At 35.0% G+C, this 26,499-nt stretch overlaps 1 protein-coding gene across 2 annotated transcripts in view; it reads right to left on the bottom strand.

Annotated features, from left to right (window-relative positions):
• Window positions 1-23,652, bottom strand: part of LOC138713149 (uncharacterized) — a 59,737-nt gene extending 36,085 nt beyond the window's left edge. The window contains exons 1-5 of one of the 2 annotated variants that reach the window (XM_069844973.1): window positions 20,907-23,652; window positions 15,945-16,271; window positions 11,444-11,710; window positions 7,421-7,740; window positions 2,117-2,417 (exon numbers count right to left, since the gene is read on the bottom strand). In XM_069844973.1, the coding sequence (XP_069701074.1) occupies window positions 2,127-2,417; window positions 7,421-7,740; window positions 11,444-11,710; window positions 15,945-16,263 (1,197 nt within the window). In that variant the 5' untranslated portion in view covers window positions 16,264-16,271; window positions 20,907-23,652 and the 3' untranslated portion in view covers window positions 2,117-2,126. Of the gene's footprint in view, window positions 1-2,116; window positions 2,418-7,420; window positions 7,741-11,443; window positions 11,711-15,944; window positions 16,272-20,906 lie in introns of those variants that run through there. The other variant, XM_069844972.1, reaches the window with a different exon arrangement.
• Window positions 23,653-26,499: the final 2,847 nt, after the last annotated feature.

Raw genomic sequence — 26,499 nt, 5'->3', positions numbered from 1 at the left:
ACAGATGCACAATAGTGAGTTTGGGTCTACTTGACGAGCAACGGGAATTGTTTAACATGAAACATAACGTACAACAGTAGGCGGGAACACGTACTGAGAATTTATGGCGCCAAACAGCGGCCAATGAAGCCTCACTTCAGTCACGTGCTATTGTTTACATTAGGATTTTTCTTACAGCGAAAACATTATAGTTCAAGTGCCTCCGATAGAAAATGTTTATTTATGATATTAATTATTACTGTTATATTATTAATATCATTATTACTCTATTATTATTATTATTATTATTATTATTATTATTATTATTATTATTATTATTATTACTAGTAATGAAAAATAATAATTTCACTCACCAAATAAGCTGTTATGCTCTGAGTTTCAGTGATTGTTTCAGTGTGATGAAGCATCCCATATTATGTGTTGAAATTCCCCTTTCTTTCTTTTCTTTTTATTTTTTTCCTTTGACAGCAACAAACAAGGCCAACAGAGAAGTTTATTTTGCACCACATTACCACTTAACCATTTATGTTGCCCATACCAGGATGCAATAGAAACTCGCGTTTTAAGATTATCTGTCAGAAAAATTGTCTGCGATGTCGTAGGTATCTCGGTCGGCTCTCTCTTTATTTAAAACTTCCTTTCTTTCAATATTATTTCTTCTCGAAAAAGGACACTCTAACAATGAATTAACTACACCAGCATTATTTCTGGCATTTGTTTCTGTTTATATTTTCCCGAAATACATAACAACATTGGCCCAGATTCACTACGCGAAGTACAATAGTACAACACCCTCGCTTAAGTCATAAACTAAGACATAAGAGGAGAGAATAGTGTGGGTCTCTGCCTGCCAAAGAGCTGGAATGTTTGTTATTTATGGCCTATTTAGGAAGACAAGTCACCCTATTCCCACCCCACTCTACCCTTGAGGCCGGCCCATGGTTGAGAGGAGTGAAACCTGACCAGGCCAGACGAATCGTGCCTCAGTACAACGTTTTAAGCGCAACGTCAAAAGCCCGCGAAGACAAACGAAAATCCAGAAGCAGACCCGGCACGAGCGATCCTGGCCTCATGAACAAATTTTACTGCAAAACAGGTCTATATACATCACAAGCCAGACCCGGCACGAGCGATCCTGGCCTCAGGAACAAATTTTACTGCAAAACAGGTCTATATACATCACAAGCCAGACCTGGCACGAGCGATCCTGGCCTCATGAACAAATTTTACTGCAAAACAGGTCTATATACATCACAAGCCAGACCCGGCACGAGCGATCCTGGCCTCATGAACAAATTTTACTGTAAAACAGGTCTATATACATCACAAGCCAGACCTGGCACGAGCGATCCTGGCCTCATGAACAAATTTTACTGCAAAACAGGTCTATATACATCACAAGCCAGACCTGGCACGAGCGATCCTGGCCTCATGAACAAATTTTACTGCAAAACAGGTCTATATACATCACAAGCCAGACCCGGCACGAGCGATCCTGGCCTCATGAACAAATTTTACTGTAAAACAGGTCTATATACATCACAAGCCAGACCCGGTACGAGCGATCCTGGCCTCATGAAGAAATTTTACTGCAAAACAGGTCTATCTACATCACAAAGTTTTTAAATGCTTCTACAGCGATATATGCTTCATTCAAATAACTAATACATTATATAAAAACACAAAATTTGATTTTAGTTAAGCCAAGTGACTGAGGCCCGGCCTCACTTGCCTCAGTCAATCAGCCGTCACTGCAGTCAAGTGAAAATAAAAGAAGCCTGCAATTAACGAGGTTTCGTTATTCCCAAGAAAGGCATCTTTTGTGTACTTAATAAGATTGGTAAAGCTCGAATGGAATTAATTTGTATCATCTCGTGGGGTGCGGCGACTTGTGACGGGGGATAGATTTGCTTGCTTTCTCAACTTTGGAATTAATCCCATCCGAGCTTTGCCAGTCTTGTTAGGTACACACAATATGCCTTTCTTGGAAATAACGAAATCACATTTTATGCAAGCTCCTATGATTTTCAAGTAACTGTACTTGGCATCGGAAAGGGTTGTTATGAACTTCTCCCAAAAAGTCTCGATTTTCTTGGGCATTGCTACTGTGATACACCGTGTAACTGTTAAACATCTCTGAAGACGCCTTTTCTTTCTAATATAGGTAGGACTCTCTTCAATGCTTCCTTGTAATTGTGGCTGAGCATCTTGGGTCCCGGGTTCTTGCCCGTTTCGAGGCTCTCGTCGAAGTTGAACCCGGAGCTTGTTTCGCTCTGTATCACGGCGTAGGGTCCGAACATTGCGTGTACTGCGAAGTATATCTTACTGTCCAGTTGCCTGCGGAGCTCTTCTAGGGTTATCAGCTTCTTTTTGTAGCCAAGAGCCTTCAGTGTGTCGCATAGTATGTTGTGGTACTCCTGTAAATACATGGAAATCAATGGTAATAAAAATTAAATGAATAAATGAGGGAGAAATTCCAAACAAATGTGTCTATTACCTCACTAGAGTCGGGTTATTTAATGTCGACACAGGACTTTCAGAAACACAAGCAAATACCACTTCACTTTCAAATATAATAATAATAATAATAATAATAATAATAATAATAATAATAATAATAATAATAATAATGGTTTATTTTAACTGGCAGAGTTAAGGCCATTCGGCCTTCTCTTCCACTCAACCAGTGCGATACAAAAATACAAAATTACTATATTGCTAAGGAGCAAAACATAATGAATACAATACAATACATAACAATTCTTTTACCTTCCCAACACTCCAATGAAATAATTATGTACTAATAATAACATTAATAATAATAATAATCATACCTAAATATAATTGAATCATTGAACTCGATTATGATTATAATTACAACTTCAATTTGTCTGCGTCAGTAAGAAATTGTTTAGCTTTGTCTTGAAAGTAGTTATTGTCTGGCAGTCCCTAATCTTCTGAGGTAGAGAATTCCATTCACGAGGGAAGGAGACAGTGAAAGAGGATGAATAGTGGGATGTTCTATGGGGAGGAATTGCTAGGATTTGGCTCTCTTATGACCTGGTGTTTAGATTGTGATTGCAGGATAAGTATTTAAACCGGGAACGAAGATAATTTGGAGTAGAAGTGTGAAGAACTCGAAACAGAAGAGAAAGCGAATGAAGTGATCTGCGGTTATTGAGTCGCAGCCAGGATAAATATCTGAACGAAGGTGTAATATGGTCAAGTTTGCGAGCATTGCTGATGAATCTGACACACACATTGTGCACACGCTGTAGCTTGTTCGAAAGTTCAGTTGTCAAATCTGTAAGTATTACGTCGCAATAGTCAAACAGTGGTAATACGAGGGTTTGCACTGAAGTCTGTTTTAATTTTGGCGGGAGGAAGTTTCTGAGTGGGTTAAGAGAATGCATGGTATAGCACACTCTCTTGGATATTTCCTTTATTTGGCATTCCCAATTTAAATTTTCGTCTAAGTAAACGCCAAGGTTGCTGTAATGTCTCGGCAAATACCATGGGGCGCTGGAGGAAGGGAATTACCATGGTAAATTACCTCTGACTCAAACATTAGCAAGCCATCCGTACCAACTGCTTTAAAGCTATCCTTTTCCCTTTGAAAAATCGCAAATATAATTAGAGAAGAGTAAAGAAGAGTATGTAGTATTTGTAGACGTAGAAAAGGCATTTAACAGAGCGGGTTGGAATAAACTGATGGGGATCCTGAATAAAATTGATGTGAATTGAAAAGAGAGGAGGTTGTTCAGTAATCTTTATATGAAACAACGAGTCGAAGTCAGGACAGAAGAAGAAATGTCAGAGTTCCATTCTTCTCCATACCCACATTTCAAATTCTTCTAGTCGTTTCTGTTCACTTCAAATGTTCATGTTTCTGCCCATACAATGTCACACTCTACATAAAGCACTTCACTAATATCTTCCTTAGTCCTTTCTCCAGAGGTCCGCACAAGATGCACTTTTTCTATTAAATGCTTTATTTGTCATTGTTATCCTCCTTTTGACTTCCTGGCAGCAGCTCATGCTACTATTTATAGTACACCCCAAGTATTTGAAGATGTCCACTTGCTATACTGCCTCATTTCTAATTCGCACGTTTCTCTTTTTTTATTTTTCTTCCTATGACCATGATCTTCGTCTTGTATTTATCTTCATCGCAGTGGCGTATACTGGTTAAAGGGTTTGGGCTACCGCTGACCCTATTATTACACAAAATATATCTAACAATTACTTTAATTTTAATTACTATGGTAAAACTAATAATACAAAATTATTACATTATGTTATATTATAAACTTTTTCTTTTGTAATTTCCTTGGGCTACCGCCGGTAGCCCGCAAAATACGCCCCTGCTTCATCCCATATTACTCAGAACTGTCATTTAGCTCCAGTAGCATATCTCTTAGTATTATTTCCTCTTCTCATAACAACGCCATATCATCAGCAAATCTTATACACTTTATTCTTCTTCTTCTTCTTCTTCTTCTTCTTCTTCTTCCTACTATCACTCCTCCCATGCTCTGAAAACATTTCTTCACTAAATCCTCCAAGTAGATGTTGAACAGGGTAGGTAATAAAGGACATCCTTGTCATTAATATTCTGGGGAAATTCCACAGATAGTAACAGTATATTTCTATTACAAAAGAGAGTAATTAGAATAATAGTAGGTGCCAAATCTAGGGAATCTTGTAGGACTATTTAAAAAAACTACAAATAATGCCCATGGCTTGTCAGTACATCTTTTCATTAATAATCTTCCTTTTATGTAATCGTGAAAACTTTGTAACTAATTTAACAGTTCATAGCATAAATACACGTCAAAAAATGACTTTCATACTCCATCGGCAAGTCTATCGTGCTATCAAAAAGGAGTGCGTTATATGGCAGTAAAAATTTTTAATAGCCTCCCTATCGATATAAAAAATGAAACTCAAAACATAAAATTATTTAGGGCCAAATTAAAGAAGTACCTAATTTCTCACGCCTTCTATTCTGTAGGTGAATTCATGACATTCAATAACACTTCATGAAATTGATACTAAAACTTTGTGTTGTACTAGTAGACTATATTGTAAATCTCTTCTGTATATATTTCATCTAGACTGTGACTATAAATTAAGACTTTATAATAGTATTTAGTTTTTTGACTTGTTCCATATTCTAGCTGTAAAGCAATGTATGAATACCATGGAATATTAGTAAATACAATACAATACAATACAATACAATACAATACAATACAATACTCCTCTCCCTAGTTTACTCCTTGTGACGTGGACAGAAGAATGAGAAATAAAGCGATATTGGAAAGAGTGGGTGAAGGTATAATGATAGTGAATGTGATCAGGAAAAGGAAATGGAATTGGCTGGGTCATTGGTTGAGAAGAGTCTGCCTCCTAAAGGATGCACTGGATAGAATGATGAACGGAAGAAGAGTTCGGGGCAAAAAAATGTATCAGATGATGGATGTCATTAAGTTATAGGCCTATGGATCATATGGAGAGACAAATAGAAAGGTAGAAAATAGGAAAGATAGGAGAATGTTGAGTTTGCAGTGAAAGACCTGCCCTTGGGCAGAAGACTGTGAATGAATGGATAATTACCACAGTATGCACTTCCATGTTCACGAGGCGCAAAATATATTTCAACTCAAAAACCAAATTAACTCGTTGACAGCTAAACGACATTTCATACAAGTTGAGAGGATGCGAAGGCATTTCTTTCCCCTTCTACTCGCCCTGACTCCGTCAGTAACAGACCGGTAGCTGTTACCTCTTATACCTGCACCCCTCAAAGTTGTACACACAAGAAAATAAAATTTATTAAATGAAGTACGTAAGTGGATATAAAATACAGTGACACAGATGTTTAATAATTACATGTTTGAGTATATTTTAGTGTCGTTCTTACAATATTTTCAACTAATAATTAATTAATTAAGAGATGTTAGTTTGTATTATGAAGTCAAAGAGGGGTGACACAGTGCAGATTGCCCCATTGTGTATGCTGTAGAGTAGCAACTAGCGGTGAAGAAAACATTTATCTTCTGCTGTCAGTAGCTTTCTAATGTGCCAGTTGATATAAACAACAATAAAATGAAATACAAACGCTTAGTATAGATTTTCGAAATATAGATTACCGGTAAACATTTCACTTTCTACTACCATTTATCGTAATAGCAGCTGTAATAGTACATTTATTATTTCTTCATCAAACAGTATCAAATAATCCCACAGGACTAAATAGAAATATTGATAAAATTCCATTCCACCCATATTTTACCATTAAAGACGTTGTAGGATTCATAATCCTAATTATATTATTAACAGTATTATCACTTCTTCAATACCTATTAATAATTTTCACTATGTTCAAAGTCAATTAGTCGAACGTTCGTAAAGGTACAGTCACACATCGCTACTTTTGCAGCGCAACTTTTGTACTGCATCGCTGCAAAAGTAGCGACGTGTGAACGTACCTTAAGATAGACAGTAGCATCTACCCCTTCACGGATGGTAAAGAGTGTGAAATTGAAATGGGGATTAGGAAGAACGTATGACAACAGCATTTATTTCTTCCGCAAATATTTAACCTTAATGAATATTTTCCATTGTGCGTTAATAGGGTTGGAAGCAAAGTTGTTGGTAAGAAAAACTTTCCCTAACTATAGTGAGGGTCACATAAGAACAGTTCCTAAACAGCAAATATTGTCGTCTAATCAGTGTTGCCAACTGTTACAAGATATCACACGATCCTACGTACTAAATGACTTATTTACTTACAGTACTTTATGTTGGAAGGTTAGTCTAAATAATTCAATAATTTGTAAGATATTTTCGTAGGCAAACTATACGAGAAAGGGATCAACATGTCAAGTATTTTGTCTAGCAATGCGAAATTCATTGGTTTGACTAAACAATTGACTTACGAGACCTAACCTAAAAATGTATTTTGTTTGACCACATGAAATTATTAGTGCTAACTCCGGAGACTTACCTGATTATAGTCTTGAATTATAACCACAACTCAACACATAAAATAACTATCATGTATTAATATTAATACTGATATTAATTAATTATTAGTATTTTCAAATTTCTCTAGCTTCCAGTAACCGGCTCAGAAATTTAGTACAATTTTAATTTCATGGAACTCCAGTACCGACAAATATTATCGATATTTGTCTCGGTTGCCAAACAAAATCACTAACATTTTTAGTATTTATCAGTACATCGAAATTCGAAACGAAGTTGGCAAAAGAAAATTCAACCTGCAAACTAGAAAATCACCACAATCCACTAGCATATGTAGTAATGGGGGGAAAATGGTTAGGTTTCACCCTTCGGGTATTACGTAAGCAGATCCGGACTATACCTCCGAAAACATAAACAAACTGAACTCTACCTGGACCAGTATGTCCACGTGGTTCTCCCGCACGTGCAGATTGACGCTGGTGTTGAGGAAGTAGTGCAGGTCGATGGCGGGTGACCCCCAGTAGGCCAGCTGGTAGTCCACGAAGCGCACCGCTTTCGCGTCATCTGTCATCAGGATGTTGTTGACCCACAGGTCGCCGTGTGCCAGCACGTTGAAGTCCCCTACTTCACGCTGCACCGCCTGCTGCAACTTCCCCCACTCCTGCGGAGCCAGGCGTCGCAGCTTCTCCGCGAATGGTTGCCACTCCTCGGGCCAGCAGGCCACTTCCTCAGCCACTGTGTTTATCAGGCCTGTCGGGAAATCACCAGCTTTATTATAGGCAAGCTATGGATATGACATACACACAAATTGAACCTTATCTTGCTATGACCAAATACGTTTTAGATTAACTTGAAGTTATGTATGTATGTATTTATTTACACTGCAAGTGGGCAAGCACCCGGTGGCAGTGGTATACACAATATAAACAATACACAATAAAATTGCAATACACAATACAATTATATTCTTCTTCTTCTTCATGCATTAAGCCCTACAAAGGCTTGTTGCGCGCTCCAAATTATTAGTTCATTGGTCTTTCCATCGTTTTTTGGGTCTTCCTATGTTTCGTTTCCCTTCTGGTATATAATTTAATATTTTCTTTGGGGTATCTTCTCTCATCCATTCTGTCTACGTGATCTAGCCATTTTTGTCTATGATGGTCTATTCCTTCATTTAGGCTAAAAATCTGTAATTGATTTCTTATGTCTTCATTTCTGATTCTGTCCCTTTTAGTGACTCCCAGAACTGATCTTAAAAACCTCATTTCTGCTGCCTGTAGTCTACTTTTATCTCTACTTGTCATTGTCCAAGTTTCACTACTATATAGAGCTGCAGGAACTGCCATAGTTTTATAAAATTTTATCATCGTATATTTTCTTACTTTATTTTTATAAAGTTCTTTTAATTGTTCCGCATATTTTTGAAAACATTTCAACTTTATTTCCAATATCTACCTCTTTAATATATGATATTGATGATCCTAAAAATTTAAATGTATTTACTTGTTCAATTATATACACAATAAAATTGCAATACACAATACAATTGAAGGGTACACGGGAAAAACGATCAAGGTCCATCAAAAATCGAAATTGAATTAATAATGCTATCTTATAGTGGAAAGGAAGTACTATCATGTGGTCTAAGGGCTAACAACCCTTCACCGTAAAAAACAGCTTGTTACGAATCCTTCAAATAAGCCTCGGAATGAGACTGATTCTCTGGCACGACCACAGCAAAGGATTTATTTTTTTTAGTAGGTTATTTTACGACGCTTTATTAACATCTTAGGTTATTTAGCGTCTGAATGAGATGAAGGTGATAATGCCGGTGAAATGAGTCCGGGGTCCAACACCGAAAGTTACCCAGCATTTGCTCATATTGGGTTGAGGGAAAACCCCGGAAAAAACCTCAACCAGGTAACTTGCCCCGACCGGGAATCGAACCCGGGCCACCTGGTTCACGGCCAGACGCGCTAGCCGTTACTCCACAGGTGTGGACCTCACAGCAAAGGAATAAGGATAATATTAAAATGGATTTGAGGGAGGTGGGATATGATGATAGAGAATGGATTAATTTTGCTCAGGATAGGGACCAATGGCGGGCTTATGTGAGGGCGGCAATAAACCAGCGGGTTCCTTAAAAGCCAGTAAGTAAGTAAGTAAGTAAGTAATAATAAAACATAAAATATCTAATTTTACAATACAACCTACATATGTATAGGCCCTACATAAGTTTCAATAGTCTTTCACTTTACTCTCATCTCACTCACTGTACTGGCACTATGACGCATTTCACTGACACTCTATAACACATTTCATTGATACTATAGAACACATTTCATTGACGCTATAAATTATCACTGATCGGAACTATTCACTGCACTGTAAAACCATAACTTCACTGACTCACCACGCTTCACTGATACAACAGTTCAGATAAGTCAAATAATTACAACTTTATGCATACTTATAAACAGAACTACATTTAAGCTAAACATTTCTAGTCTAAGGCCCTCTTACACGCTAGTTTTATATAATTTGCAATTCAAACCAAGGAAGTAACTCGTCTGGCTAAATAAATACATGTCACCTTAAAAAATTAAATGTTAAATGTCACCTTAATTTTAATTTGCACTTATACACAACTTTTTAAGTTATTCTTGAATCTCCTTAAGGAAGGACAGCCCTCAAAGACCGCTGCAGGTAGGTCATTCGAATCATTTATAGTTCTATTTAAAAATGAGAATTGACCTACATCCGTTTTCTGTTTCCTACATTTGATTTTAAAATCATGATCGTTCCTACCATAGTACGTTGGCTTTTCTAACCGAGCCGTTATGTCTACCCATGCTTTCTGACCTAGATGTGCTCTATATAATGATGTTATAGTTTTCCTACGTCTATTTTCCAAAGTTTCCCATTTAAGTTCTTTTATCGTATCGTTTCCATCTTCTCTTCTACCTTTAACAAATTTAGCTGTCCTATACTGGATTCTTTCTAAGGAATTTATCTGATATATTCTATAGGGATCCCAACATGTAGTTCCGTATTCATTCATTTATTTTAGGTAAGAATATAATAACTGTTTACATTATTTTACATCTCAAGAATCCCTATCACCACGGCATGGCGCGTCCTCAGGTTGCGGATAGAAGAGACGCCGTCCAGATATGAAGGATAGCTGCGAATATATTGAATAAGCAGTCGTGGACAGCCGATAACGGGTGGTTCTCTACCTTGGGGGTTGGACGAAATGCTAACAATCCATCACCGTAAAAAAACAGTTTGTTACGAAATCACACAATAAGCCTCGGAGTGGGATTGATTCTCTGGCACGACCACAGCATTGTACGAAATGGAAGTATCTTTTGAAATTTTTCTTTTGAAGTGGTGGAAAAATTCAAATATCTTGGAGGTAACAAAAAAATGACACTCGGGAGGAAATTAAATGCAGAATAAATATGAGAAATATCTGATATTATTCGGTTGAGAAGCTTTTGTCATCCAGTCTACTGTGAAAAAATTTGAAAGTTAGAATTTATAAAACAGTTATATTACGTATTGCCGGTTCTTCTGTATGGTTGTGAAACCTGGACTCTCACTTTGAAAGAGGAAAAGAGATTAAGGATGTCTGAGAATAAGGTTCTTAGGAAAATATTTTGGGGCTAAGAGGGATGAAGTTACAGGAGAATGGAGAAAGTTACACAACGCAGAACTGCAAGCATTGTTTCCTTCACCTAACATAATTAGGAACATAAATCCAGAATTTTGAGATGGGCAGGCCATGTAGCACGTATGGGAGAATTCTGAAATGCACATAGAGTGTTAGTTGGGAGGCCGGAGGGAAAAATACCTTTGAGGAGGCCAAGACGTAGATGGGAGGATAATATAAAAATGGATTTGAGGAAGGTGGGATATGATGGTAGAGAATGGATTAATCTTGCTCAGGATAGGGACCAATGGAGGGCTTATGTGAGGGCGGCAATGAACCTCCGGTTTCTTTAAAAGCTGTAAGTAAGTACGTAAGTGAGTATGGGGTGGCATGAATCTTTGTCAGACTGATTTTTATAACTTAAACATTCATATCTCTACAGTTCCTTCATGGATCTAAATATATCCACTCTGGGGTAATTATTTTATTCCTACAAAAAAAAATAATTTTTCAGTAAGTTTTCATAACAGAAACATTGTTATATAATGCACAGTTTGAAAGATAGAGTGACTGGGTTTGCAGTAAAAAAAAAACGTTCTTTCACAGGCATTTGGTCCCTTTGGATCTCATTTAAGTATAGGAAGAGCAGTTCAATATCTCTTTGGAAGGGGTGTGAAATTTTTGGTAGACACTGTAGCCTACATGTTTCGCTCATTTCACAGTTCGAATCTCCGTCATGTCACTAATGACAATGACACCAGGATTTTAGTTTACTTAAAGTTATGCGATGGTGCAAACCTGCGTAGAATTCTGGCCATTTGTCTTGGGATTCTGGCTCGTGGTACAAGCTGACCTTCAACATTTCCACAGATTCCGGGTCGCTCTCATAGGCGAGGACGGAGGCCGCGTGAAAGCGGGCCAAGCTGCGAATCACTAGTGAGGATCGCTCCATGTCGAAGCCCTCTTTCCGATCCCCCATCTTGAACCCTGAAGCTGACATGTCTTCCATGAGCAGCAAGCTGTTACTTGCGTGGAAACAAATCGGAGCTAGATGATCGAAGCTTTCTGGAAGATTCAGAATAGCTTTCTTTAGTCACTTGTAGAAAGAACATCAAAGTAGTTTACAATTCATGTTGATTTTCAGATTGTATTGTATTGTATTGTATTTATTAACATTCCATGGTATTCATACATTGCTTAACAGCTAGAATATGGAACAAGTCAAAAAACTTAATACTGTTATGAAGTCTTAATTTATAGTCCCAGTCTAGATGAAATATACACAGAAGAGATGTACAATATAGTCTACTAGTACAACACATAGTTTTAGTATCAATTTCATGAAGCGTTATTGAATGTCATGAATTCACATACAGAATAGAAGGCGTGAGAAATTAGGTACTTCTTTAATTTGCCCCTAAATAATCTTATATTTTGAGTTTCATTTTTTATATCGATAGGGAGGCTATTAAAAATTTTTACTGCCATATAACGCAATTCTTTTTGATAACACGATAGACTTGCCGATGGAGTATGAAAGTCATTTTTTGACGTGTTTTTATGCTATGAACTGTTGAATTAGTTACAAAGTTTTCACGATTACATACAAGGAAGATTATTAATGAAAAGATATACTGACAAACCATGGGCATTATTTATAGTTTTTTGAAAATAGTCCTACACGATTCTCTAGATTTGGCACTTACTATTATTCTAATTACTCTTTTTTGTAATAGAAATATATTGTTACTATCTGTGAAATTTCCCCAGAATATTATTCCAAAACTCATTACCGAGTGGAAGTATGCCAAAGTATATTGTTTTTAAAGTATTGATATTTACTATCTTTTGCATAGATCTAATAGCGAAAGATGTTGAATTTAGTTTGGGGGTAATTTCTTTAATATGATTTTTCCAAATTTAACACATTATCAATTTTTAAGCCAAGAAATTTGCCTGTTGTTGTTGTTGTTGTTTTTACTAGAGATCTATTGTTAATTGTTGCGCTTGAAATTTGCGAGGTTGAATTTGGACAGGATTTAAATTGTATTATGTTAGTTTTGTTACAATTTAATACTAATTTATTGACTGAGAACCAGTCACATATTTTGAAGAGAATTTCCTCTCTTGAAGATTGGAATGTATTGGAGTTATTGGCTGAAATTACTATACTTGTGTCATCTGCAAATAATATGGGATGACTTACATCTTTTATTAGAGGGGCAAGATCATTTATGAACACTAGAAAAAGTAGGGGACCTAATATTGATCCTTGAGGAATTCCATTATTAATAGTTCCCCATGTCGAGATAGATTTCATAGTAGTATTGATTTCGACTTTCTATTTCCTATCTATGAGATATGGGTGAAACCATTGGTGTGCATAATTCCATAATAATGTAATTTGTCTAGCAGAATTTTATGATTTATACAGTCAAATGCTTTGGATAAATCACAGAAAATCCCTCCAGCTTGTAATTTTTTATTAAATGCCTATTAGTCCTTTACATAGTAGTAGAATAACATTAACAGCGATCTCGGCTGGGGGGAACACGTTACAGACACAGCGGGAAAAGCATGGAGAGCGTTACACTTTGTGATGAGGGTACTAAGAAAAGGCTCTGATAAATCCAAAGAGATTGCATATAAATCACTAGTACGTCCAGTAATGGAATATGGTGCTGCATGTTGGGATCCTTACAGATTAGAACATATTAAGACACTGGAAAAGATTAAAAAACGGGCTCTCAAGTGTTGTCGGAAAAATTCACCATTAAAATGGGACACACTCACGGACAGGACAACGCGAATTCGATTATGCGCACTGTTCAAAACATACAGAGGTGAGCCTGCCTGGAGAGAAATAAAAAATAGGTTGCAACCGCCAAATTACTCTTCAAGGAACGACCACTCATATAAATTGAGGGAAAGAAGACAGAGGACGGACACTGGAAAGTTTTCTTTTCTCAATCGTACTATCAGGGACTGGAATGCTTTACCTGCAGACTTACTAAAGGCTTTACCAACAACCAAAAATGTATTTAAAAATAGGCTTAAGGACTTTACTAATAGACGGTAATTATACACAGTATTTAAAGGGTGTAAATGATATTTTGTTATTGAAGTGTTGTATCAGTGAAGAATTATGTTGTGCCAGTGAAGTGTGTTCCTGTCAGTAAAGCTTTATAGTTTATAGTGGCAGTGCAAAGTATTTGAACAGTGAAATGTTTTTGAAGTGTTAGTGAAATCAGGATAGAATCAGTGAAATGTGTCGTAGTTCCAGTGCAGTGAGTGAGTTGACAACGAAATGAGTGTAATATTGAAAGGTACTTGTGCAGATATGAACATATCATACTCGTGGGTTTTAGTTCGAACTTAGGTTTAAGATACAAATTAGATTTATTTTAAATGTTATTTTAAGTGATCGTTTCATTTAATTTAGGATATTCCCTGTTGTTGTTGTTGTTGTTATTATTATTATTATTATTATTATTATTATTATTATTATTATTATTATTATTATTATTATTGTGAATCTTTGCTATTTCTTTCACGCGTAAAACCTCCCAAAAATTTAATTATACTCTTAATAATGTCATAATTACTAAGAAAGATTGTATTAGAGATCTTGGTGTCTTACTTGATTCTAAATTATATTTCCATGATCATGTGCAATATATTTATACCCATTCATTAAGAATGCTTGGTCTAATTAGATCTATAACTTATTCTTTTTCTACTCCTATGTGTTTGTTAATTTTATACTATACATTGGTCAGATCCAAGCTTGAATATGCATCTGTTGTATGGAACTCTACTACTTCCACTGACTCGGCTAAGCTTGAGAATATTCAAAGAAAATTTATTTGCCTTTGTTCTTATAGATTTTTACCTAATTCTGATGATTATAAATATGAGATTAACTGCAAATATTTTAATTGCTGTAGTTTATTTGCCAGACGTCAAGATCTTGATTACTTATTTTTTTGTAAAGTTCTTAAGGATGATATTGATTGTGAATCTTTCCTAAGTAATATCAGTCTTCGCATTCCTGCTAAGGGTTTAAGAAATCATAAAATGTTTTACAATAGAAATTCTAAATCTCTCTCTTCGGTCTGCAGATGTATAAAATATGCGAATTTGCATGGATCAAGCTTGGATCCATTTAATCCATTTAATGTGTAGTATATATTTTGAAGTTTTATATCAGTTTTCATTTATATCTTTTGTTTAAATATATATTTTAATATTATTCTCGCTAACTTTTATATCATTTTGTTATTTATTAATTTACTTGATTCCATCACAATTACTTTTATCTCATTATGCTATGTACCCGGCCCCGGAACAATTTTTCCCTCGAAATTATTCAAATTAACTTTACAGGGAGTTATTCCCGAAAGCTTAATTTGCATAATACACGTCACTGTACGTAACAGAAAACCACAATTTAAAGTCACACAGAGTTAGTGAGCACTCAAATGTTGGTTGCTTGACTGCTGTCAGCCCACTTTGAGGTCTGTGGATATAGAGGGAAAAATTGGGTCGGTGTTCGGTAGAGTTCCCGGGTAGCTCAGTGGGAGAGCGTTGGTACGTTTAACCAAAGGTCCCGGGTTCGATACCCGGCCCGGAACAATTTTTCCCTCGAAATTATTCAAATTAACTTTACAGGGAGTTATTCCTGAAAGCTTAATTTGCATTATGCTATGTAGTTTAGTCATCCATTTTATCCCGTCCATTCATTATCATTATTGTCGTTGTATTATAATCTTGTATATCTTTGTAATAATATTTTATATGATTCCATTCTTCAGTTATGATTCCATTATTTCATTTGTAATTATCATTTTAATGAATTGCCATTAATTTAATCATTTCTTTGTACTTTTATTGTAAATTATTGCTAATGTTTTTGTTATATTGTTTGTGCTGAACTGTAATTGGCCTCTGGCTGTTGTACAGCACATTAAATATAAGTAAATAAATAAATAAATTATTATTATTATTATTATTATTATTAATTATTGTTAGTATTAATTATTAGTATTATTATTAATTGTATTTTTAATTTTAAGTTTATTATTGTCATTATTGAGTGTAATTAGTTACCACTGCCATCGGGTATATACCCATTGCAGTGTGAATAAATACATACACACATACATAGTAAACATATTCTCAAAATTTGGTTGAAAAAAGTTATTATGCAAAAGTTGTCATTTTTAGTAGAGTGTCCAGTTAAGGAAAATGTAATCAAAAGTGTGGCGTGTCAGTCGGCCTCGGAACTACAGCTACTTACCTGGCATCGCTTCCTTCAGGAGGGCGTGCATCTTCGGCAGCACGGTACCGTAGAGCAGCTCCTCCCGAGCGAAGATGCTGCTGTCCCGCATGGCACTGACGGCTGCACCATCATCGATTCTGCACTTGGCAAGCAGTGAGTAGGAATTACCCTCCTTGGTCCTCACTTCTATACGTCGTATGTCGCTCAAGTAGTTGTCCGTATTGAACGAACTGCTCTTCAATTCGCAGTCGGTTACGGTCACGTGGCCGTACACCTTACTGAGCCACTGCCCAAGCAAGTCTTTGTTCATCCACAGAGGTGTTTCCGTTGTCGCCATTTTCAATGCTGTTATGAAGTGAAGTCGAAGATATATATGATAATACAGTCAACCTACTTACGTCACGTTATCAAAACAAATTACGACTGTAAATGGTTGTCATGGTACTGGATATTTCAAATATTAAAATGACCATATAGTAGTATTTATGATACAAGTTCATAAAGATTATCTTTTACAAACACACGTGCTAAAAATAACTTTGCGAATGTGTCTCATACAATATTTTTTTCCTACTATAGCACAAATTTACATTAAATAAATATTCCAAGTTGGAGAGGTTATAAGATCACAATGTCATGGCCGTCTAAACACAGAATCATTAAGAAGTAAGTATCCATGGAATGACAGCCTGTTTTATTCATGATCACGATTTCATGGCCGTCTAAACCGGCTATATAATAAACAAAGCGGTTAGGAATAGTTCAATGATAAATATTGTTACAATGAGTATTACATGTAACTTCAGAATAATAAGAGCTAAAATGTAGATATAAAATATGTTAAATTTGTTACTTATTTATGTTACGTGTAATATTTATGTAATTAAAGATATAGATAATGCAGTAATTTCTTACTGAATGAAGTTTGTACAGGGATATCATTTTATTTTTAGTAACATTTTTAATTTTAATCCTGCTATACCTTTGGATTAATGATTGAGACCCGGAAACACCGTTTGCTACCTCCTTCCACGACTGGAGTTCGATGATACTGGCGTAAAATACAAACAAATCACTTTACTAGGTACAGGAGGGAAGATAAGTAGTTCATCCATTTACGTAAACTAGGAAATATCGCGATTTTGAGTGTGATAATTTTCATTAGATTTTGTTTAATCAAAATACAGTACAGTATTAACAATAAGTGCTTTTACTCACGAACTGAGTTATCCATGCATCATTATGCGGTGTATATTATACTGTCTACAGCACATTAGCGTACGATATAAAGAATGAGGTTAAAATGAAAAATAATCATAATATGGATATTTAAACACATTTTTGAAAATGGTGGCCGTTCATTTCGATACAGGCTTCAGTTCTTTTGTGCCTATTGTCGCACTATAGACTATTGCATCTAATTCCAATTACCAGTTTCGTCCTTCGTACTAGTAACTCATGTTGAAATAATTCTGTACCTACTTTATAAAAGAGTACCTTATGTACTGTAAATTCAGTCTTCACTTCTGCCCGACCCGCACATATAATATTACTCAGACATGCTATCTACTGTCCGTCCAAGTGGTTATGTCGCAGGATCGTAGAAAGGGGGAGGGGAATCACGTCATACTTAATTACTTAACGAGGCCCTTTTATTTAAGTTATTTTAAACAGTTGCATAATATTACGTAGATGTCCAATTAATTCCTAACAGAAATTAATGTTTTCAGAAAAGAGCTAAGAAAGCCCAGCCACTAGTCTTTACAGTGGAGCGAGCAGAAGCAGGTGGGGGAAATCGGGATGCGACGTAGGCAAACGGACGACAGTACCTGTGCGAAAATATGATTCAATATTGGAAGTTTTCGTCACTAGAAAACGCGAACATATTTCTGAAACGTACTATAATCACTAACTCAGTACTGCGGCCTTGGTTGTGTGGAGGACAGTTGGAACTTCGTTAGTAGAAGGGGTGGGAGTGAAGTACATTAAAAAACTCAGGTATAATAAAAATTGAAGTAAAAATAAAATGATGTCCCTGTACATTGAATATTATATTTTCTTTGGCAATGTGTACAATGAATAGCAGTGCCTAAAGTGATTACTTCACTTTTTATGCACTAGTGCTTTAAAGATACACTTTAGGCACTGTTAATAGTGGACAAAATGTAACTTTATGCTCTATCGTAGAAAAATACATTTTTTACACTAGCTAGTTCCAAAGTAGACTATGTCATTTTTTAATCACTTCAAATGTCCAAATTTTGTCATTTTTGCACGTTGTGCAAAAAAAATTGCACGTTGTTTAAAAAAGGACACTGTTTGCATACTTGAAACTATTCAAATTTAAATAAGAAAATTAAACAAATTTTGACTTTAATATTCCAAAAAGGTTACTAATTCTGAATTATAATTGAAGGGCTCAGAACCATAGTGGGCCAAGCGCCATTTACTAAAACGGTAGAATACAAGAGTTAAAATGAAGTTATTACCATAATTCAATGGAAACATATAGCAAGTAATATAAAGTATACACATTCAAACTAAATTATATGTCAATCTTCATTAAAATATGGTATTCACTTAACTTTAACCCTTGCTTTCTCCGTTTTTAATAAATGGCGTTTGGCCCACTATTGCTCTAAACCCTTCAATCGTCCTAATTTTCAAAGTTTACATTAGTTTTTTTTCCAACGACCCATTAAGCGAGTTTAAATATCTCATAATAGAAAAAAAAATCCTGCTATTTTATTTTAAAATTTGCATAAAATTAATTAGCATTCCATAGCACCTATGTAACAATATGTTGAACTAAAAGAAATGGAAAAACGCATTTTCTAAAATGAACAAAACAATGGGTTTTCCCGTACAGAAAGGTTGCAGCCGAGAACCTAGCTACAGATTGTTTACAATTTTTTTGCTACCGCTCAACTATTTAGAACTGAAATGCGATTAGCAAAATATCAGGTTTGTCAATATTAACTCAATAGACTCACTTTCTAGTACCAAAATAGTGATTCTGCATGGAAAAATTACTTTTGCAAAAAATGCGTGTTACAACCTTTGCCATAGTTGTCATTTATCTCCTCTTAAACACTAAATACTAATGTAAGTTCACTCTTAGCTGAGAGACTACAACGTGTTCATAATGTGTGCATACGATTCATCTGCAATACTCGTAAATTTTACCATATAACACCTTCCCTCCAGTTACTTTCATGGGTGCGTATGAAGGAACGAAGAACAATACATTCACTGTCTCTTCTGTTTAGAATCATGCATACTTCTACTCCGAATTATCTATTATCGCGCTTTCAATTTCTTACAACTCTTCGAAACCGACATCAAGCACTTCTTTCTATCCCTCATCATAGAACGTCTTTATAATTACTCATCTTCCTATACTGTAGAAATACCTCGCCTCTGGAATTCGTTACCTAATGACGTCAGGGACTGCCGGACTTTATCACAATTCAAAATTAAATTGGAAAATTTTGTCTTAGTTAATGTTTTTTAGGTATTGCAAGAAATATTGATTTGTGTTTTTTTTTATTTTTTAATCTAGATGAAAATTGCAAGTTTCCTGTTTATGTTAGTTAATTAGTTAGGATACAATTAATTATGATACTTAATCACTCATTTAAAGTTTGTGTGACTGCAACCTGTGTATATTTTTGTGTGGCTTTACTTTATTTATAGTGTTTTCTCTCTCTCTCTCTCTCTCTCTCTCTCTCTCTTTATTTCTTGTGTAGCTTTACTTTGTAGCCTATATAGTGTATTTTTTTTGTGTTTATTTCTATTATTGTATTTGTATTCCTGGTGTTGTGGAAGAGAAGGCCTGATGGCCTTAACTACACCAGAATAAATCTATACTAATAATAAATCTGTAACCAAAATTTTTCTGGTAATTTTTTATTTTCCAAAAATAATTGGTGTTAACATGTATAATTAACCAGCCTGAAACCGAAAATAGCTTTTTTTAAATTTTTGTTTATATGTCTGTCTGTCTGTCTGGATGTTTGTTACCTTTTCACGCGATAATGGCTGAACCGATTTATATGAAAATTGGAATATAAATTAAGTTCGTTGTAACTTAGATTTTAGGCTATATGACATTCAAAATACTTTATTTAAAAGGGGGCCTGAATTAAATAAATCGAAATATCTCGCTTATTATTCATTTTCATGAAAAATATTACATACCAAAAGCTTCTTTAAAAATAAGTTCCGATAAGTTTTATTCTATACAAAATTTTGATAGGACTGATATTTAATGAGATAAATGAGTTTTAAAATTACAATAACAACGCCATCTAAGGAGCTGTACTGAAATAAAAACAAATGACTTCGTCTATAAGGGGCCTTGGACAACAATCGAAAGCTATTAAACATAGCCTAAGAGAATGTTTCTGTGTTTGTATGAAGTAATATCGGAAGCCAATCAATTGTTTAATTATTATTTCACCATTGGAAAGTGTAGTTTCTCTAGATGGACATAATCTACAATGTTATTACAGTAACTCCTGAAACATATAGCAAGTAATATAAAGTATACACATTAAAACTAAATGATATGTCAATCTTCATTAAACTATGATTGTATGTAATAACAATTAAGAAACATGTTACAGTAATTGTCATTGCAACAAATAATTGCTCTCTGGACCAAAATGACCGCATTTTAATTATTTAAATACAATTTAAATAAAGTAACATATTAAGCGATTTATCCTTCTATCAAAAACGAATGTGCCCTGGATCAAACGTCCTATTTTAATTATGTAATTACCTTATATTTATTTCTAACAGGTGCAGCGGAGCGCACGGGTACAGCTAGTAAATAAATAAATAAATAAATAAATAAATAAATAAATAAATAAATAAATAAATAAATAAATAAATAAATAAATAAATAAATAAATGCAGAGCTTTTTATTTTCAAAATGCTGGTGATATCTGGTTCTATTACATCTTGACACTTACCAGCTGTTCCACTTGGTAGTACAGGTTCTGTAACCTCTTAAAACAGTTGAAAATGGCTATGTAACAATGCCAGCTTGTGTCCTTGTATTAGTGTAAAACAGTATACTGTATCTGCCACAGACTGGCACAATGTTCCCTCTCTCAATAACAATACTTTGCGCTGGCTTCGCTAAAGTTATACGAACTTCTCGTTTATATTATTCTTCAAAAAATATGTTCACATTTAGTCAAGGTCGATGCTCCACCAAGATTAGACTAATTCGAACATGTAAACAAGGTCATTCACAGTTCGCTTTCAGTGCGTGGGTGCCAAACGGTTAACATTACACTATTAACACAAGACACTGAAGCTACTTTTTCAAACTTTGTGATATCATGTAGAGGCAATCTGACCTAAGAAAAATAGCTATATATTCCTCTATAACTGCTATCCGTCCTTATATATCTTCTCTTATCAAGGACTGCCGGTCTGCAAAACAGTTTAAGCCTGCGCTTACAAAGTATTTCGTAACAATGCATCAAAATTAATTCTGAGTTAATCCTAACACTCGTTACGTCACACTTTGACTATTGCGATATTATACAGGGACATCATTTTAATTTTACTAACATTTTTAATATTAACCTGGCTATACGTTTAGAGAACCTGAAACACCGTTTGCTACCCATTTCCACGACTGTAGTTCGATGATACTGGCGTAAAACACAAACAAATCACTTTACTGGGTATAGGAGGGAAGAAAAGTAGTTCATCCATTTACGTAAACTAGGAAATATCGCGATTTTGAGTACGATAATTTTCATTAGATTTTTGTTTAATCAAAATGCAGTACTGTATTAAGAATAAGTATTTTTACTCACGAACTGAGTTATTCATGCGAACATATTCATTATCCAGTGTATATTATACTGTCTACAGCACATTAGCGTACAATATAGAGAATGAAATTAAATTGAAAAATAATCATTATATGGATATTTAAACACATTTTTGAAAATGGTGGCCGTTCATTTCGATACAGGCTTCAGTTCTTTTGTGCATATTATCGCACTATAGACTATTGCATCTAATTCAAATTGCCAGTTTCGTCCTTCGTAATTTTTAAAATGTCATGTTTTATTTAACGACGCTCGCAACTACAGAGGTTATATCAGCGTCGCCGGATGTGCCGGAATTTTGTCCCGCAGGAGTTCTTTTACATGCCACTAAATCTACTGACATGAGCCTGTCGCATTTAAGCACACTTAAATGCCATCGACCTGGCCCTGGATCGAACCCGCAATCTTGGGCACAGAAGGCCAGCTCCTTCGTACTAGTAACTCATGTTGAAATAATTCTGTACCAACTCTATAAAAGAGTACCTTACGTACTGTAAATTCAATCTTCACTTCTGCCCGACCCGCACAGACAAAATTACTCAGACATGCTATCTACTGTCCGTCCAAGTGGTTATGCCGCAGGATCGTAGAAAGGGGGGAAGTCACGTGACAGTTCTTTACTTAATGATGCCCTTTTATTTAAGTTATTTTAAACAGTTGTATAATATTACGTAAACGTCCAATTCCTAACAGAAATTAATGTTTTCAGAAAAGAGCTAAGACAGCCCAGCTTTTACGGAGGGGGGAAGTCACGTGACAGTTCTTTACTTAACGATGCCCTTTTATTTAAGTTATTTTATACAGTTGTATAATATTACGTAAACTTCTAAATCCTAACAGAAATTAATGTTTTCAGAAAAGAAATAAGACAGCTCAGCTTTTACAGAGGGGCGAGCAGAAGCAGGTGGGGGAAACCGGGATGCGACGTAGGCAAACGGACAGTACCTGTGCGAAAATATGATTCAATATTGAAAACTCTTTCGTCACTGGAAAACGCGAACATATTTCTGGAACGTACTATACTCACTAACTCAGTATTGTTTACTATATGCGGCCTTGGTTCTGTGTAGAGGACAGTTGGAATTTCATTAGTAGAGGAAGTGGGAGTGAAGAACTTTAAAAAAATTCAGATACAATGAAGTTGAAGTAAAAAGAAAATGATGTCCCTGTATTAAGTAACCTCAATGCAAATCCGAGCTGCAGGCTACAACGTGTGCATAATGCGTGCGTACATATTCGTAAATACGAGTATTATCATGTGTACCCGTATTTCCAAGCTCTGTCTTGGTTAAGGTTAAGCGATCGACGAGCCCTGCATTCTCTTATTTCAAATTCTGCTCACCACTACTCCAATCTATGTGGCTTCTCGTTTTCAAAATTTATCCGCATATCATCAGCTAAGTACCAGATCTCATCATAACAGTTTACTCATTATACCTCACCACAAGACATCTTTATATTTTTCATCCTATACAGTTTCAGATGCTAGAAATTGGAACTCGCTTCCGAGTGATACAAGGGGTTGTTGGACAATAGCTTCATTTAGGTCAAAATTACATAAATTCTTACTTAACAGATTAATTACTGCTTAATATTTGTTACTTATAATGAAACTAACATCTGTCCATTCTTATTATTACCATTAATTTCTTTAAATAGAATGCGGAACCTCTAATGGCAAAATTCCATTACATTAAGGCACTGATGTCAAAGCAAGCGCATTTTTTTCTGACTTTGACTTCGTGCGCGGGCATTAAGCGCTAGGTATGCTAGGAGGAATAAGCAGCCTGTTGGATTAAGAAAACAGTGGTGCACAAACTTCAAACGGTACGTGAAATTTTATGTCGTTATTTTTATATGGCTTCTTTCTGTTTAATATTATCTATATTGTCTGTAAAGCAAAAGTACTAACATCAATTTCTTAATATTGCAGTTGTGTTTTAAACATTAATAACATGATAAAGAGTTAAGAAGGAATATTCACATAAATTCGATAGTAGTACATGTACTAAGTGAATGAAACACATTATTCATAAAGTGATATCCCACAGAAAGAGACTGAGTATGATATGATAAGTTAGAATCGATATTGAGGGTATCTTTATCCTTATAAAAGTAATCAATAAACTAATCAAAGCAATATTATAGTACAAAGCAAAGTTACCTAAGTATATGTTTTAACTGTAACTAATATTACATAACAAAACTCTTATCGCATTATGCTTTTAAGGTGATATTGGTGCGCAATCATCAGAATATTAAATTATTTTCTCGAAATCTGCTGAAGCTATTAAGCTGACGTTTTTACAACACATGGGTACATATCCTTTGTTTATGATGTAACAGTAGTTGCTTTGTTACTTCATTTCCTTACAAACATTTTCCATGCGAATATTTTCAAAATTTTCAATACATTATCTTCAGTAATACGCATTTACCATATATTAGATTTACGAAAACATTGTTTCAGTACCTATAAGGCTACTAAATAAACATATCTCCGAATTTCACTTTCCTATAAAAAAAAGATTAAGAAACATTCCTTTTGAATTAAAAAATAAAGTTGTGAAAAATGAACATTGAAATTAAAACTTACATTCTTATAATGCACTTATACTTCTCAGACAAATCTAAAAATTAACATGGATACAGTTTTAATAAGTTCTCTGCCCTTTATCCATTGAGTCAGTGTTGGCCATCCTGTACATAGCTCGACCAAGCGGCGTATTCTACCTCTTTCGTCTGTCTCTTTCCTTTCTTTTGTAAAGCGCTCAGGCTCTCCTGAGTTCTAAAGCGCGCGCTTGCGCCTTTGGGCATCAGTTGACATGACTACATTAAGGTTATTCTACTATATTGATACATTTTAAATGTATATGTTGCTCCCCAACATAGTTCCAGTAAACTACTACTATTAAATTAATTAATTACTTACTTACTTACTTACAAATGGCTTTTAAGGAACCCGAAGGTTCATTGCCGCCCTCACATAAGCCCGCCAACGGCCCCTATCCTGTGCAAGATTAATCCAGTCTCTATCATCATACCCCACCTCCCTCAAATCCATTTTAATATTATCTTCCCATCTACGTCTCGGCCTCCCTAAAGGTCTTTTTCCCTCCGGTCTCCCAACTAACACTCTATATGCATTTCTGGTTTCGCCCATACCTGCTACATGCCCTGCCCATCTCAAACGTCTGGATTTAATGTTCCTAATTATGTCAGGTGAAGAATACAATGCGTGCAGTTCTGTGTTGTGTAACTTTCTGCATTCTCCTGTAACTTCATCCCGCTTAGCCCCAAATATTAAATTAATTATTGTCATAATTTAAGAAACTAGCTAACTCAACTTAATTATAATTCTATATTGCATATAGATTGAATTGTATCATATTAGCTCATAAATTTAAGTAAAATTTAACTCAAGGTTACCACTCTAGAATCTTTAGTGTATTGTAAATATTCATAATTTAAATACGTATGTCGTTATTGTACTGATTAAGGCTGGTTGAGTGGAAGAGAAGGCCTTATGGCCTTAACTCTGCCAATGAAAATAAAACATATTATATTCAATTCTAATATATGGATTAATTTTGTAATTGTAATACGAATTTTGTAAATACTAAAATATGTGTTTATGTTTCATGCTATTCTTAAAATATTTAATCCGACGTTTGTAACATTATTCGTAATTTGTGATATATTTCGTAACTTGTAGCAACATTTATGTTCGGAATGTATGTACTGCAGTAGACAGTATTTTTAACACAAAGATTGCAAGAATGCACGTTGCGCCCACAATTTGTTTTGTCATTCACACTCCCTCATCTCGAAGGTCTGGTAACAAAAGTGAAGAGCGGAAGGAGGAGGAGACGGAGAATGAAAGCACTGACATGGACCACCTGTGATTGAAACACATTGTAAACCCTCAATAATAACTGTAGTTTCCCTTAAAACTTTAATTTTGTTGCATGCTTTTTCCTTTATCTTAGTCAAATTCCAAGAAGTTGCCTAATCTCTACGACATTTGCAGGGCAGTCATTGAAAAACAAACTTACTAGGCACTTGGTCAGTAATTGAGACTCGTTCAGACATGGTTTCTTGTAAATAGTTCTCTTAATCTATCACAAAATATCTCAATAGATGGTAATTTCATCACTATAGAATTTTGTTATTCTAGGTTTAATTTGTAATTCAGTAAATACAAAAATATTCTTTGTTCTTAACTTCTATGATGAAAGTCTAGCTTTCATTAATCAGGTAATCTTGTCGTACTTTAATTTTTATTCTACTTGTAATTGTAAATTTAATATTGATTGTAATTTTATTCTTCATATTATACGGGGCCTTCATTTTATTTTTACTAACATTTTTAATATTAACTTGCCTATACCTCTGGATCAACGCCGTTTGCTACCCCCTTCCACGACTGCAGTTCGATGATACTGGCGTAATATACAAACAAATCACTTTACTAGGTATAGGAGGGAAGAAAAGTAGTTCATCCATTTACGTAAACTAGGAAATATTGCGCTTTTGAGTTTGATCATTTTCATTAGGTTTTTGTTTAATCAAAATACAGTATACAGTATTAACAATGAGTCTTTTTACTCCCGAACTGAGCTGTCCATGCGGACGTATTCATTATGCAGTGTATATTATACTGTCTACAGCACATTAGCGTACAATATAGAGAATGAAGTTAAATTGAAAAATA

The sequence above is a fragment of the Periplaneta americana genome, chromosome 14 (assembly GCF_040183065.1).
Source record: "Periplaneta americana isolate PAMFEO1 chromosome 14, P.americana_PAMFEO1_priV1, whole genome shotgun sequence".
Classification (NCBI taxonomy): domain Eukaryota; kingdom Metazoa; phylum Arthropoda; class Insecta; order Blattodea; family Blattidae; genus Periplaneta; species Periplaneta americana.
Note: the sequence above shows the minus strand (reverse complement) of the source record. Positions and strands in the feature narration are given on the sequence as shown.